Source organism: Tamandua tetradactyla, chromosome 14 (genome assembly GCF_023851605.1).
Source record: "Tamandua tetradactyla isolate mTamTet1 chromosome 14, mTamTet1.pri, whole genome shotgun sequence".
In the NCBI taxonomy this organism is placed as follows: Eukaryota; Metazoa; Chordata; class Mammalia; order Pilosa; family Myrmecophagidae; genus Tamandua; species Tamandua tetradactyla.
The window spans coordinates 19,331,921-19,345,031 of NC_135340.1; the positions used below are offsets into that span (position 1 = coordinate 19,331,921).

The 13,111-nt window shown below is 38.5% G+C and overlaps 1 protein-coding gene across 1 annotated transcript in view; it reads left to right on the forward strand.

The window, feature by feature from the left end:
- Positions 1-5,011: 5,011 nt before the first annotated feature.
- Positions 5,012-13,111, forward strand: part of SNX6 (sorting nexin 6) — a 73,981-nt gene continuing 65,881 nt past the window's right edge. The window contains exons 1-2 of the mRNA XM_077126970.1: positions 5,012-5,228; positions 5,385-5,432. Coding sequence (XP_076983085.1) covers positions 5,223-5,228; positions 5,385-5,432 — 54 coding nt within the window. The 5' untranslated portion in view covers positions 5,012-5,222. The remainder of the gene's footprint in view (positions 5,229-5,384; positions 5,433-13,111) is intronic.

Genomic DNA, 13,111 nt, shown 5'->3' on the forward strand with positions numbered 1-13,111 from the left:
GAAAAATTCACGTGATATCGAAAAATTGTAAAAACTTTGTTTGTCAGCATAGGGATTGTAACTGTCAAAATTAAGATTATCTGTTAATTGACTGAGAGAATAAAAGGATTTAGCTCTAAAAGTTACGATGATATAATTATGAGAAAACGGGTTTTTCAACTCCTGAATTCCCTCTTCAGCAAATGATGAGGACACACTATGAGTAGAGGAAGTATCCAAAAATGATATGAAGTTGCTAAGCTTTTGTTTTTGTATTACTTTTTTGGAGACATCTTGAGTCATCAAAATTCTTTGCAGAAAAGGACTAACATGCATATGCTGGAATCCAAACTACAGGGAAAAATGGAAGTGAAAAAGCTTCGTACACACATACGCCTGCTAACACACACACAGGAGAAAGAAAAAGGGAAATAACTTAGAGAACTATTGCTGGAAACACATTTTTTATTCTGAAGGTAGAAATTTTTAACTAAAGAAAAATGGATTAGGTCCTACTTAGAATTCAGTAATCTTGTACAATTTTTTGAAATCCTCCCTGCTTATGATTTTTTTTTAAATACAGCTCCAACTTGTGTTGCACAATAGATAGGTTTCTGAAAATCTGACTTAAAATGGAATTTTTGGAAATTAAATATTTTAGATATTTGACAGTTTGCTGTTTCTTTGTTTGCTTTTTAAACAAAAATTATCTCTATCATTATAAGCCTGGAGCAAAATTAAACTATCCTCTACAGTTCTCCTTTTAAGAACTCATGTTAAAAATAGGCAAAAGAAAGTGTATTAGACTTCAGTTTAATAATTTTTTATTTCCTTTATTCTTCCAGATAGAATTAGAGACATTGACATTAATCAATGAATCCGCATTGCCCTGGAGTCTTGTTTCTGCAAAAGTAAGTGTCATTCCTTCCCTTGGTCCCCAGGTACCAAGATCAAGAGCTGGCTCACCAAGGGTGCTGATCCCCAGGGAAGTGGGAGTTGATTGATTCTCTAAGGATAATTTTTATCTCTGGAGTGTTAGGTTTTCTACTCTTGTTTTTACCTTCCACACTGGTACTGTGTTGTTTGCTTGTTTATTAATTTATTTAAATGTAGTGTGGTTTGCTTTTATTTTTGTAACTCCTACGTTATGGGAGAGGATTAAGGAGCAATAATGTTGACAATTTTTTCTGTTATTGCTGATTTGGTTCATTAAGTGAAGTCAGTAATAGTCAATTCAGAAAGTGACTTTAAAAATTGAGCAATATTTATGTAATCTTGGGACTGGCAGGTTTTTTTTTTAGTATTATAACTAAAATAAGAATCCTAAAAGAGAGGATTAATGGATATAACTATTTTAATTGAAAAACTTTATGAGTCAAAAAATCATAAACTAAATTTAAAAAAAATATTTTTATTGAGAACATCCACACATGTTCAGTCCAACCATATCATACAATCAATGGCTCACAATATCATCACATAGCTGTGTATTCTTCACTATGATCATTTTTAGAACATCTGCCTCACCTCAGAAAAAGAAAAAAACCTCATACATTCCATATAAACTAAATTTTAAATGCAAAGTTAATTAAAAACATTTCTTAAAACTTTTTAAAAACTTTATTTTGAAATACTTTCATACTTACAGGACAGTTACATAAAATAATAAAACACCATACAGAGAACTTAACCCCACAAATAAAATTGCTTTATTTTAAATATTAAATAATAGGGGAAATGTCAAAATAAATTTAGTAGATTGAAATGCTAGTGATCAGTGAATGGGAGGGGTAAGGGGTATGGTATGTATGAATTCTTTTTTCTGTTTTCTTTTTATTTTTCTGAATAGATGCAAATGTTCTAAGTAATGATCATGATGATGAATATACAACTACGTGATAAAAAAAAGAATGTTCATATTGTATGTTTATTGGTTTTAATAATAAAATTTAAAAAAATTTTTAAAAGTATAAGTGCAAATGTACACATATATTTATTCTGTAATGTCATCAACACAGAATCATTTTTAAAATAAAGTAGGCTCATAAAAAAAAGTGGAGCTACAAATCAAAATACAATAATTCTGGCATTATGCTTACTAGAGACCTTTATTCCTTCATGATTTATGTATTGTTCATTGTTCTTTCTTTTCAACCTGCAAAACTCTCTTTTGATTTGTTATAGGGCCAGTTTGGTGGTGGCAAACTCCCACAGCTTTTCTTTATCTGGGAATGTCTTAATCTCTCTCTCATTTTTGAAAAAGTTTTGCCTGATGTAGAATTCTTAGGTACAAATTTTGTTTGTTTGTTTTAGCACTTTAAATACATCATTGCACTGCCTTCTTGCCTCCATGGTTTCAAATGAAGAATTGGCACTTAATCTTATTGAAGCTCCCTTATATGTAACATGTTGCTTCTCTCATACAGATATCAGAATTCCATCTTTATCTTTATTAATCAACAGTTTGATTACAATAATTTGCAGGATGTGGCTATTTTGGTTTATCCTGTTTGGACTATTTGATCATCTTGGATATCTTTGGTTAAATTTTGGAAGTTCTCAGCCATTATTTCTTTGAATGTTCTGTCAGCCCCTTTCTGTCTTTCTTTTCCTTCTGGAACTCCTGCAATGCATATACTGGCATGCTTGATGGTGTCCCATAGGTTCCTCAGGTTCTGTTCATTTTTCTTCATTCTTTTTTCTTTCTGTTCCTCAGACTGAACAATTTCAATGGTCTTATCTTCAAGTTCTCCGATTCTTTCTTCTGTCAGCTCTAATCTGCTTTTGAACCCTGTTTGGGATTGAATCATGCCCCCCACAAAAGGCATGTTTAGATCCCAATGCCTGGTCCTGTGGATGTGAACCCATTTGTAAACAGGACCTATGAAGATGTTATTAGTTAAGGTATCCCCAAACTGAATGAGGGCCTTAATCGAATATGGCAGAAGTCCTTATAAACAAAAGAAATTGAACACAGAGAAGCCATGGGGAGCAGCCAGAAGCTGAAAGTCAATAGAAACCAGAAGGGAATGGAGAGGACATCACCACATGACAGAAAAGCCAGGGAACCCTGAAGATCACCTGCAGTCAGCCCCAGAATGCTAGGATCTTCAGGGAAAAAGGGTTGCCTTGCTGATGCCTCAATTTTGGACTTCTTCTAGGCTCAAAATCACGAGCCAATAAGTCCCCCTTGTTTAAGCCAACCCATTGCATGATATTTGTTTTAGTAGCTGAGAAATTAGGGGCAGCTTAAGACCTTTCTCAAAAAGGAAGGCTCAGGTATTAATGAACAACTTTATCTCTTCAAGGTTGGGTTCTCTACTCATGTAAGTTTTCAGCTATTGGTTGTAGCTGCAGTAATTACTATATGTGTTTGTTGATAACTTTAGGTGGCACTCATATTTTAAATCTTGTCTTTTTCATAAAACTAGTGATTTTAAAATTTTGGTGTTTGAGAATTTCACTATTTCTCCACAATGTTTCTGGACTTGGTTTAAATGCTGAAATTTAAAACCTTTGGTTAATAATAAGTGACATCTGAAGCAGGCTTTTTGCAGCACCTCTCAACCTTTGTCCACAAGGATACACCTGACCTTCCTACCACTCGAGCATAAATCCTACTCATTAACTATAACTATACTTCTCTCTCTCCACTGATAAGTGGAGCTTTAAAGGGCTTACCTTCAATTGAAAAAATTCATTAGGAAATATCGGCACTTTTTACTAGCAACAAATTACTGGAACATTCCTCCTGACACTTGATCACACCGCACTGTGATAACACTACTCTAATAGTTATTACACAAGAAATAAAAAACAAAAAACACTGTCCCTTCCACACACTGGAGAATAACCCTGATTGGGGTAGTGCCTGAACCTCTCTCTGCCTCTGTTCTTCTTTCATACAAAATGAAAGCTAAGGACAGGCTTAGTAGGCAGAGTTTTTGCCTGCCATGCCCAGTGTCTGCCCATGCAAAAAAAAAAAAAAAAAAAAAAAAGACAGAAAGCTACAAGAAGTTCTCATGAAAATATCAATGTTTCACAATATTGTCTTGAAAGCTTCAATTCAATAAAATAGGATGCAGGCCTGGTAAAGTGGGTAGAGATTCAAATATAGAGGTTCTGAAATTATAGGCTGCAGAGTTGCACCTTTATGTGATGGAGGCTTGTAAAGGTTATTGAACAGAGAAGTAGCATAATCATCACTATTTGTGTTTTAGGAGGAAAACTGCCAGCAGTGTGTAAAATGGAGAAGACAGGTATGGAAAATAAGAAAACCAGTTAGAAGGGTACTGTAAAGGTCCAGAAAAGAGGTGCTGTGGTTAATTGCTGTGGAAGCAGAAAAGATGGAATCAATTCAAGAGGTAAGGCAGACAATCAATTATAGAAGCAGTATGTATGATTTGATTACTGAATGATAGGTTGTAAGGAGGAAGGGAGAGGAAGGATTTGGATAGGACTTTGTGGTTTCTGGCCTGAACATCTAGAGATGTGGAATGGAAGCATCAGAATTGCTTGATGCGTGTGTATAGAAGGTGGTGGGAGGGGGTAGGGGAAAGGGAAAAGGGTTAGGGAATAATTTTCTCTGGTTTGAAGTGTATACCTGTGTGGAACCATCTTGCTGGACAGTTAGAAGGGAGATTTATTCCTATAAATGAAACGAATATTCATGTAATGCGAACAGCTCACTTTTATAGTGCCCAAACCTATTAGCGCCCCAAAGCTGAAGTACTTATTACTTCATCAGCAGTTAAAAGCTTGATTACAGCCCCTGACTGCTGACTGTGTGAGGGCCCTTGGTTCCCTTAACTTCCATGGGCAAAAACGCTATTAATTGTGATTAACTGTCGCGTGGCAACTACAAAGACTAGAAGATCTATTGTGGTTTTCTGAAGAATGCCTGCTTGGTTTCTCGTTCAGGGTTCTCGCTCAAAATCCTCAGGGCTAAGGAATTGGACAGTTCCCGAGGGTGGCCCAGGGTCAGAGCCGGCCAGTAGGTAACTGCTCCGAGTCACGTGGTTCTGGGCCTTCGCGCACTCCCTGAGCTTGGGTGTTTCCATCTCGGGCGAGGGCCTCTCAGTCCACTGCCTTCTTTGCTAGTGGACCCCCGACCCCAAGCGCCAAGGCGGGGCGGGGCTGCTCTGAGGCCCCGCCCATCCTGCCCCGCCTCCTCCCTCTGCTGCCCGCTCCCTCCGGCCCGCGGAGAGGTGCGCGCCTGCGCTGGCCCTGGCCTCAGAGCAGCCATGATGGTGCGTGTTCTCCGCGGCGCCGAGCCCCGGGCGCGCGGTGGGGGCGGTGGGCGCGGGGTGGGCGCAGGGGTAGGTCCCGCCTGGCATTAATGTCTCCCTTTGTGTTTCCCCCACCCCACCCTCTCTTCCGGCGCGCCGGGCCCCGCTGACCCGCAGGAAGGCCTGGACGACGGCCCCGACTTCCTCTCCGAGGAGGACCGCGGAGTAAGTTGTGTCTTCTTTTCACTTGCGGGACCCTTTCTCCCCGCCTTGGCGTCGGGTGTGGTAAGGGTAGGGATCCCAGGCCTCGAGGCAAATTCTCTCTGCCGTTCTCCTTTCGATTTCCTCGCCGCAGCCGCGCCCCGCCCTCCTGCCGCCCTTCCTCCCTCGGGTCCGCTCCGTTCGCTTTCGCGGGGACCAGCGGCCGCTTCCGCGTCCTCGGCGGTCCCGGCGGACCTTTTCCCCGACCCAGTCGGGGTGCAGTTGGAAAGTGAAGATGGGGCCAGAGCTCCTACGCCCCCATCCCCGCCTTTTTGGGGGCCTGAAAACCCGTTATCAGATATTCCTGGCTGCGCCCTTAATTTTTTCCTCATATGGACCTCTCGAGCCCACTCCTCACCCTCTGTCCCTCTAAAAACAGGTACAGTACAGGCTAATTCTAAATTACCCTATTGCAAGGATGTCTACAGTCGGCGAATCTTAACTCTTCTGCAGTATCCTAGGAGGTTTTGCAAAACGCTGGTGTTCCATGGTGTTTTGTACTTTCTCCAACATCCGAAAAATAGAGCGTTTGAAAGATTCCTTGGTTTTGAGGGGAGTTGCCTTACACTTCAGAAAGGACCTTCAGGGTTCCAATTTCTCCCTCTCCCCCCCCCCCCATTTGTGTTGGCTGAGGAGTAATCTGTATAGAGCCTGGTACAAGTGAACACTTGAAAAATGTTGATATATGATCATTGCCGCTCAGCAAGGCTCCATGCTTCCTTCACATTTTAACAGCCTACACTTTAGTTTCCCATTTTGCTTTCACTTACCCTTTTAGGTGATGAGAAAGCTTCTGTGGATTTTTGTTAAGAGATAAAATACTAATGTAGGATATTACTGTTTTTAATGAGATTTATGACCTTTATAAGGCTTTCAGGTAAGAAAGATGTAGAGGATGTCTACATACTTTTGTTTTATGCATGTTGAATTAATTTCTTTAAATTTCCCTGCTTCCAGAAAATCACCGTTTAGAATTTTTAGTTCCTAAAAATTTTCGTTTGTAATGAATTTGAAAACAACATGTATGTGTGAGTGACTGAAACTGTGTGTATGTATCTTCTGGGATAAGACCATGGAGCTAGACGACCATTTATAAATTGTATTTTAAGCTTTAAAATTGGAGAAACCAGCAGTTATTTAATGAAATAAGATGAATTGCTTATAGTGCAATTAACACTCTGATTTTTTTAAAACTGAACTTCTTTATTTAGATAACAGCTTTGTGTCTTTTTGTGGTCTACCAGGAAAAGCGAACAGGATTTGCTTTATTATAAAATCTGACTAATGTGCAGTAAAAATAATTTTTTGAGTATATTGATAATATGGAAAGTAAAGCAAGGATTTTCTGATGAATATTTTTGTTCATGTTTTTATGCCTTTGATAAGTTTTGCTTATAGAACTAACTGGAAGCACTTAAATAATGTGTCAGAAACTTTTTACATGTATTGCAAAATTAAAGGAAGAGGGAGACAAAGAGCATGCCTGACCAGGACGTTCTTGTAGGATACTGTTGAGGAAATTTTAATATGAAAATGGAAAAAGCATTGCCATGAGTTAGAAAGCTTTGGGAATGTCATAATGAATGTGTATACATGTCCAGTTCTTCCTTGCTTTGTCCTGTAGAACTGGATGAATCATAATAATAATAATTATAGCTAGGTGTTGTGCTAAGCATTGTATAAACACTTTTATTTTATCCTCTCATCATCCCTATAAAGCTTTTAGTACCTTCCTTTTACATGAAAAATCTGAACCTCAGAGAAGCTGCGTAATTAATCTTAGGTCACACAGCCAGTGAGTGGGAGAGCTGAATTTTAAACCACAATTCTCTGACTTCAGAGCCTGTGACTTTGTTTCTCCAAATGTGGGCTTGAAATATTTGCAGCAGAATTACTTAGGGGTGTTTTTAAAACAAATCCAAAACAAACAAGACCTTTCCGGGTGCCCGGACCTACCAAGTCAGAATCTCTTGGGATGGGAGAAGGGTAGATACTCTCCTTAAAGAAACGCCAAGTAGATTCTGTTGTGCCCTGAAGTTTGTTTACTACTGCACAATGTTATCCTATGACATCCTCATTTCAAGAACAGAAATATCTGGCCTGTTTAAATTTCCTTATATTGTGTTTGTCCTGATATAACTAGATTGTATAATGAGAATTTTTAGGCATTGCACTTTTAGTTTAGATTATCTTCTTCCACCTCTTAAGAGTCTTGATAGAAAAAAAACATGAAGTACATATTTGATTTGAATTGCAGAAGGGACATCACAGAATCAAAAATAATAATGCAAGCATTTTATGCAAACTGGTGAATAAACAAAATTAGAGTCGGTATTTTTAAATAAATATTTAGGCAGCCTTAAATTTTAATCATGATATTTGGGTCAGAACAGAATCTGATTTAGTTTTACTTAGAGTTTAAGAAAGTACTGTTTTGTGAGAAATTTTAAAAAGAAGCTTTAAAATTATGCAGTATTAAAAATTATTGGATACTTTTTGATCTCTTCAGCCATACCTCTACACAGTAGGGTTTTGTTTTGTTTTTTTTCTTTCCAAAATGAAGTACTGTAACTATTATTTAGTAAATAAATAAGCATTTGAAACTGGACCATTTTGCTCTGATGTGCTTGTCAAACAAGACCAGTATATGCCAATGGATGTCATTATTCTTTCTTAGCATTTTATTTTAATTTTAAATAATGTTTATTGTTTTCAAGAATTATTTTAGAGAATTATCTTCTGAACTCCTATCCTTATCTGTATTATCTGTATTTCTTATCTTCAGTAATGGCATCATTTTCCATTTGCACAGGCAAGAAATCTCTGAGTCATATCCTTCATCCCTACATCACAACAGCCACTGAGGCCAGTTCATTTCACCTCCAAAATGTTGCTTTTATGTTTCCCTCATTTTAATTTGCATGGCTCCAATTAAGGGTCTCCTACTTCTTACCTGGGTTATAGTAGTACCCGTTGTTGGTTTCTTATTTCCGGTCTTTACTTTCCAGTCCAGAAATAACTAGACATTATTTCTAGTTACCTAGAATGATTAAATCATTTAGCATCAGTAGTCAGAAGGACTAACATAGATCCTTTTCCTTTGGAATAAGGTCCAGACACACCTTAGACTAGCATTTAGCCATGTAATACTCTTTCTGGTTGCTTCATTTCTCAGTTTGTTCCCCTGGAACACCCTGCACTACTTGTCATTGCCTAGTTGTCATTGCCTAAGCACTTCTGCACTTCGTCCACTTTTTTTTTTCCTGCATGGGCAGGCATCGGGAATTGAACCCGGGACTTGGGCATGGCAGGGGAGAACTCTGCCTGCTGAGCCACCATGGTCTGCCTTTCGTCTACTTTATACATGCTGTTTCAGTATTTTAGCTTTTTTTTTCCTCTCACCTTTTCTTTCCCTTAAAATCTGACTTCTCTCTCAAGACTTGGCCAAAATGTTTGCATTTTCTTTTGTACCTGTACAGCATTCAGCTTGAAAAAAATACACATTTATTGATAGTTATCTCAGATGAAAATGTGACTGTGTTGCCTATGAACAAGACTTCTTGAGACCCTCAGGAGGGAGACCGTTACAATACCCTGTTATAGACTGCTATGGAAATACAAAGGAGGGAGTGTTTAACTATGGGGGAAGGGGTAATTGTGAAAACATAATAATAGCTACACACTTAACATAGTGTTTACTGCATGCCAGGAACTTTCCATTTGTTAACTCAATTCTCAGATCCTTATGAGATAGCTGCTAGTATTTTTTCTACTTTGGGAAGGAAAATTTAAGTTCAGAGAAATTAGGTAACTTGTCTAAGGCCGTACAGCCAGTATGAGCTGGAGTCAAACACAAGTAGTCTAGTCTAGGGCCTCAGCTCTTAAGCATTATGCATTAAGCATTACCACCTAAATGAGCTAAGCTCTGAACTTTATTTTTAAAAATAAAAGCACAATAACACTGATTCAGACACTTTATCATTTATACAGACTTGGCCTGAGAATTTTTATATATATGTATTTTTATTGACAGATCTTCACAGACATATAGTCCATATATGCTGACAATGTCCATATATGCTGACAATCAGTGGCTCACAATATCATCATATGGTTGTGTATTCATCACCATATGATGAATACATTTTTAGAACATTGCATCACTCCAGAAAAAGAAATAAAAAGATAAAATTCATCCCATACTGCTTACCCCTCCCTCTCATTGCCCACTAGTATTTCAGTCTCCCCAGTTTATCTTACCCCTTATCCCCCCTATTGTTTATTTATTATCCTTTTTTTTTAACTCATCTGTTCATACCCTGGATAAAAGCATCAGACACAAGGTTTTCATAATCACACAGTCACATTGTAAAAATATCGTTGTACAGTCATCTTCAAGAATCAAGGCTACTGGAACACTGCTCAGCAGTTTCAGGTACTTACCTCCAACCACTCCAATACACCCATGAACTACAAAGGGATATTTATATAATGCGTAAGAATAACCTCTGGGATAACCTCTCAACTCTGTTTGAAATCTCTCAGTCACTGAAACTTTATTTTGTCTCATTTCTCTTTTGCCCCTTTTGGTCAAGAAGGCTTTCTCAATCCCTTGATCCCAGGTCTCAACTCACCACAGGATTTCTGCTGCATGTTGCCAGGGAGATTGACACCCCTGGGAGTCATGTCCCACATAATTGGGAGGACAGTGAGTTCACCTGCTAACTTGGCTTAGAGAGAGATGGCCTGAGAAATTTTCAGTTGAATTTTAATCCACTGAAGTTTTCCATTATAGAACTGTATGTATAAAAACCAAGCCTTAGGGTGCATGGGTGGGTGAGTGGTATAATGCTCACCTTCTGTGCTGGAGACCTGGATTCGATTCCGGGACCATGCACCAAAAAACAAAACAAAACAAAAAAACTAAGTCTTCAACTTTGATCAGGAGATTTTTAGGCTCTCAGGAAAGGGAGTGAAGAAGGAAGGGCTTGTCAGCAAATTTGGTAATTTGGTTCTTCCTGGAGCACCTGTTCTTACTGGGAGCTGGACTTGCGAAGGTAGATATGGGTACTACAGATAAATTGTAAAGCACGTAATGATGAAGACTTCAGGCAGTGGGAACCCCTGAGGGGTCTTAAACTCAGAAAGACATGCCCAAATGAAAATAGCATTCTGGAAGTTTATTCTAATGTGGAGGGTGGATTGATGCTTCCTTTCAATAAGCAGAAACCACTTAAAGGTTATTGTGACAGTCCAGGTGAAAAATGATGAAGCCGTAGCTAAGGGATTGGAAGTGAAGATGAAGGAGGGAACCCAGCAAATAAACGTTCGGACGTAGAATTAGCAGAGCATAGTGAATGAATAAGAACATAGACTAGGCAGGGGAGAAGTAGAAAATAAGGAATAGAGGAGAGAAAAGATCAGGGTTAAGAGGGTAAAATGAATTTGATTTCAGATATGTTGACTTTAAAAGGTCTAAGAGGTATATAACACCACACAACCAGCTAGAATGTAAGAGTAGTAAGGATGAGATTTGTATCTCTTCAGTGCTGTATTCCTAGCACCTAGGACTGTTCTTGGCACATTGAAGCCACTCAAACAGTTGTTTAATAAGTGATTAAATACAGTTGGGTTAGTCGAGGTAGTGACTTGAAAGTCTGATTGGGAATTTAAAACAAAAGAGTTGAGTTGTTGATACAAATTTAGGAACTGTAATCAAGAGTGGCTGAGATTGCCAAGGCTAGGTAGCACCCAGAGAAAACTGACATAAGGATAAAGGGGAAACAGAGAACTAACTGACAAGGCTAAGAAAGATAGGAGGGGGAAAGAGAGGAGAAGATTACTCCAAAAAGTTGAGAGAAGAGAATTTTAGGGAGAGAGCAGTCGGAATGATCTTCAAGGCAAAATACCAAGGAGAGGTCAAGAAGACTGAAAGGTATTGATTTGGAAATTAGGTAGTTGTTACGTGAAGGTTTTGCAGGATGAAAGCCAAACTTGAAAAACAGTAGATTAAGCAGGTCATAGAGCAGATAGGAAATCAAGCACCAGGTGGAAGGGGCAGTGAGGCTAAATTTGTAGAAAGTTGTTGATGGGTCTCAGGGTAGAATGGCTACTAGCCATTTATTTCTTGAATATGGGTTGAGAGGGGTTAGAAATGTTGTTGAAGGTTGAGGTGCTACAAGTTTGGAAAAGTTGCTGAAGGGATTAAAAAAGGGGAGTGGAGCAGACCACCAGTTCGGGACTGTTGAGTATTTTAAGAACCTAACATGGTTCAGAGACCATTAATTTGTATGGGCCAGTCCAAACAATTATGTGACTTTTCTCTAGCCACACTCAACTGCTCAAATGTAAAAGTAAAAGAAGTTGATGGTCACATTGATCTTGAGCATGAGAATTTTTGCAAGCCAGATATGGCGAAAAAGCAAGGAGAACCACAATGAGATACTACCTCACACCCACTAAAGTGGCTATTTTAAAAAAAACAAATTATCATGTGCTAGTGAGGTTGAGAAATGGGAATCTTAGTACAGTACCACCTCATTTTATCCGGCTAGTATATTCCAAGACCTTCACGTAAGTTGAAAATTGCATTTAATAGCGAATCTCGTTATAAGTATTTATTTCTTTTTTTTTTTTTTTACATGGGCTGTCACCGGGAATCGAACACGGGTCCTCGGGCATGACAGGCAAGCACTCTTACCTGCTGAGCCACCGTGGCCCGCCCATAAGTATTTCTTATATAAACATACCTACCCAACATTTTTTATAAATAAGGCAAACACTCTAGTCACATTAGTAAACAAAATTAATCATAGAAATATTTTTTTTTAATCTTAGTTCTCTTTTGGTGCCTTTTAAAAATTGCCTGGCATGTATCTGAATTCACTTGTGTTGCGTTTGTTTAAAACGAGGTCCTCCTGTTCATTGTTGGCGGGAATGTAAAATAGTGCAACTGCAGTGAAAAACAGTGTTGTGGTACCTAGAAAAATTAAACACAGAGCTACCATCTGAGTTGGCAATCCCATTTCTACATTTATACACACAAGAACTGAAAGCAGGGATTTGAACAAATACTGTGCACCAGTTTTCATAGCAGCATTATTCACAATAGCCAAAAGACCTATTCATCACAGGTCCGTCAGCAGATGAATAGATAAATAAAATGTAATATATACGTACAATGGAATATTATTCATCCCTAAAAAGGAATGAAGTCCTGATATATGCTACTACATGGATGAACCTTAAAGATGTCATGTTGGGTGAAGTAAGTCAGACAAAAAGAAAGAGATAAATTATTTCTTTTATGTTAAATAGCTAGAATATGCAAATTCATAGAGATAGAAAGTAGGGTACACATTAATGGTGGGGTGGGAAGGAGAGGAAAGAGGTGCAGGGTTTCTGTTGAGGATGATAGGAAAGTTCTGGAAACACATTGGCAAGCATAGCGCAACATTGTGCACATGATTAATCCCAATGTAGTGGATGCTTGGGGATGGTTGAGATGGGAAAGTTCATGTTATATGGTTCCACGGTTAAAAAAGAACAGTACAATAAAAAGGTTGTACTAAAGCAATACATGATCCTAGGCTAGATCTAACCATGGAGGAGAAAATACCCAAAAGGATATTACTGGGACATGA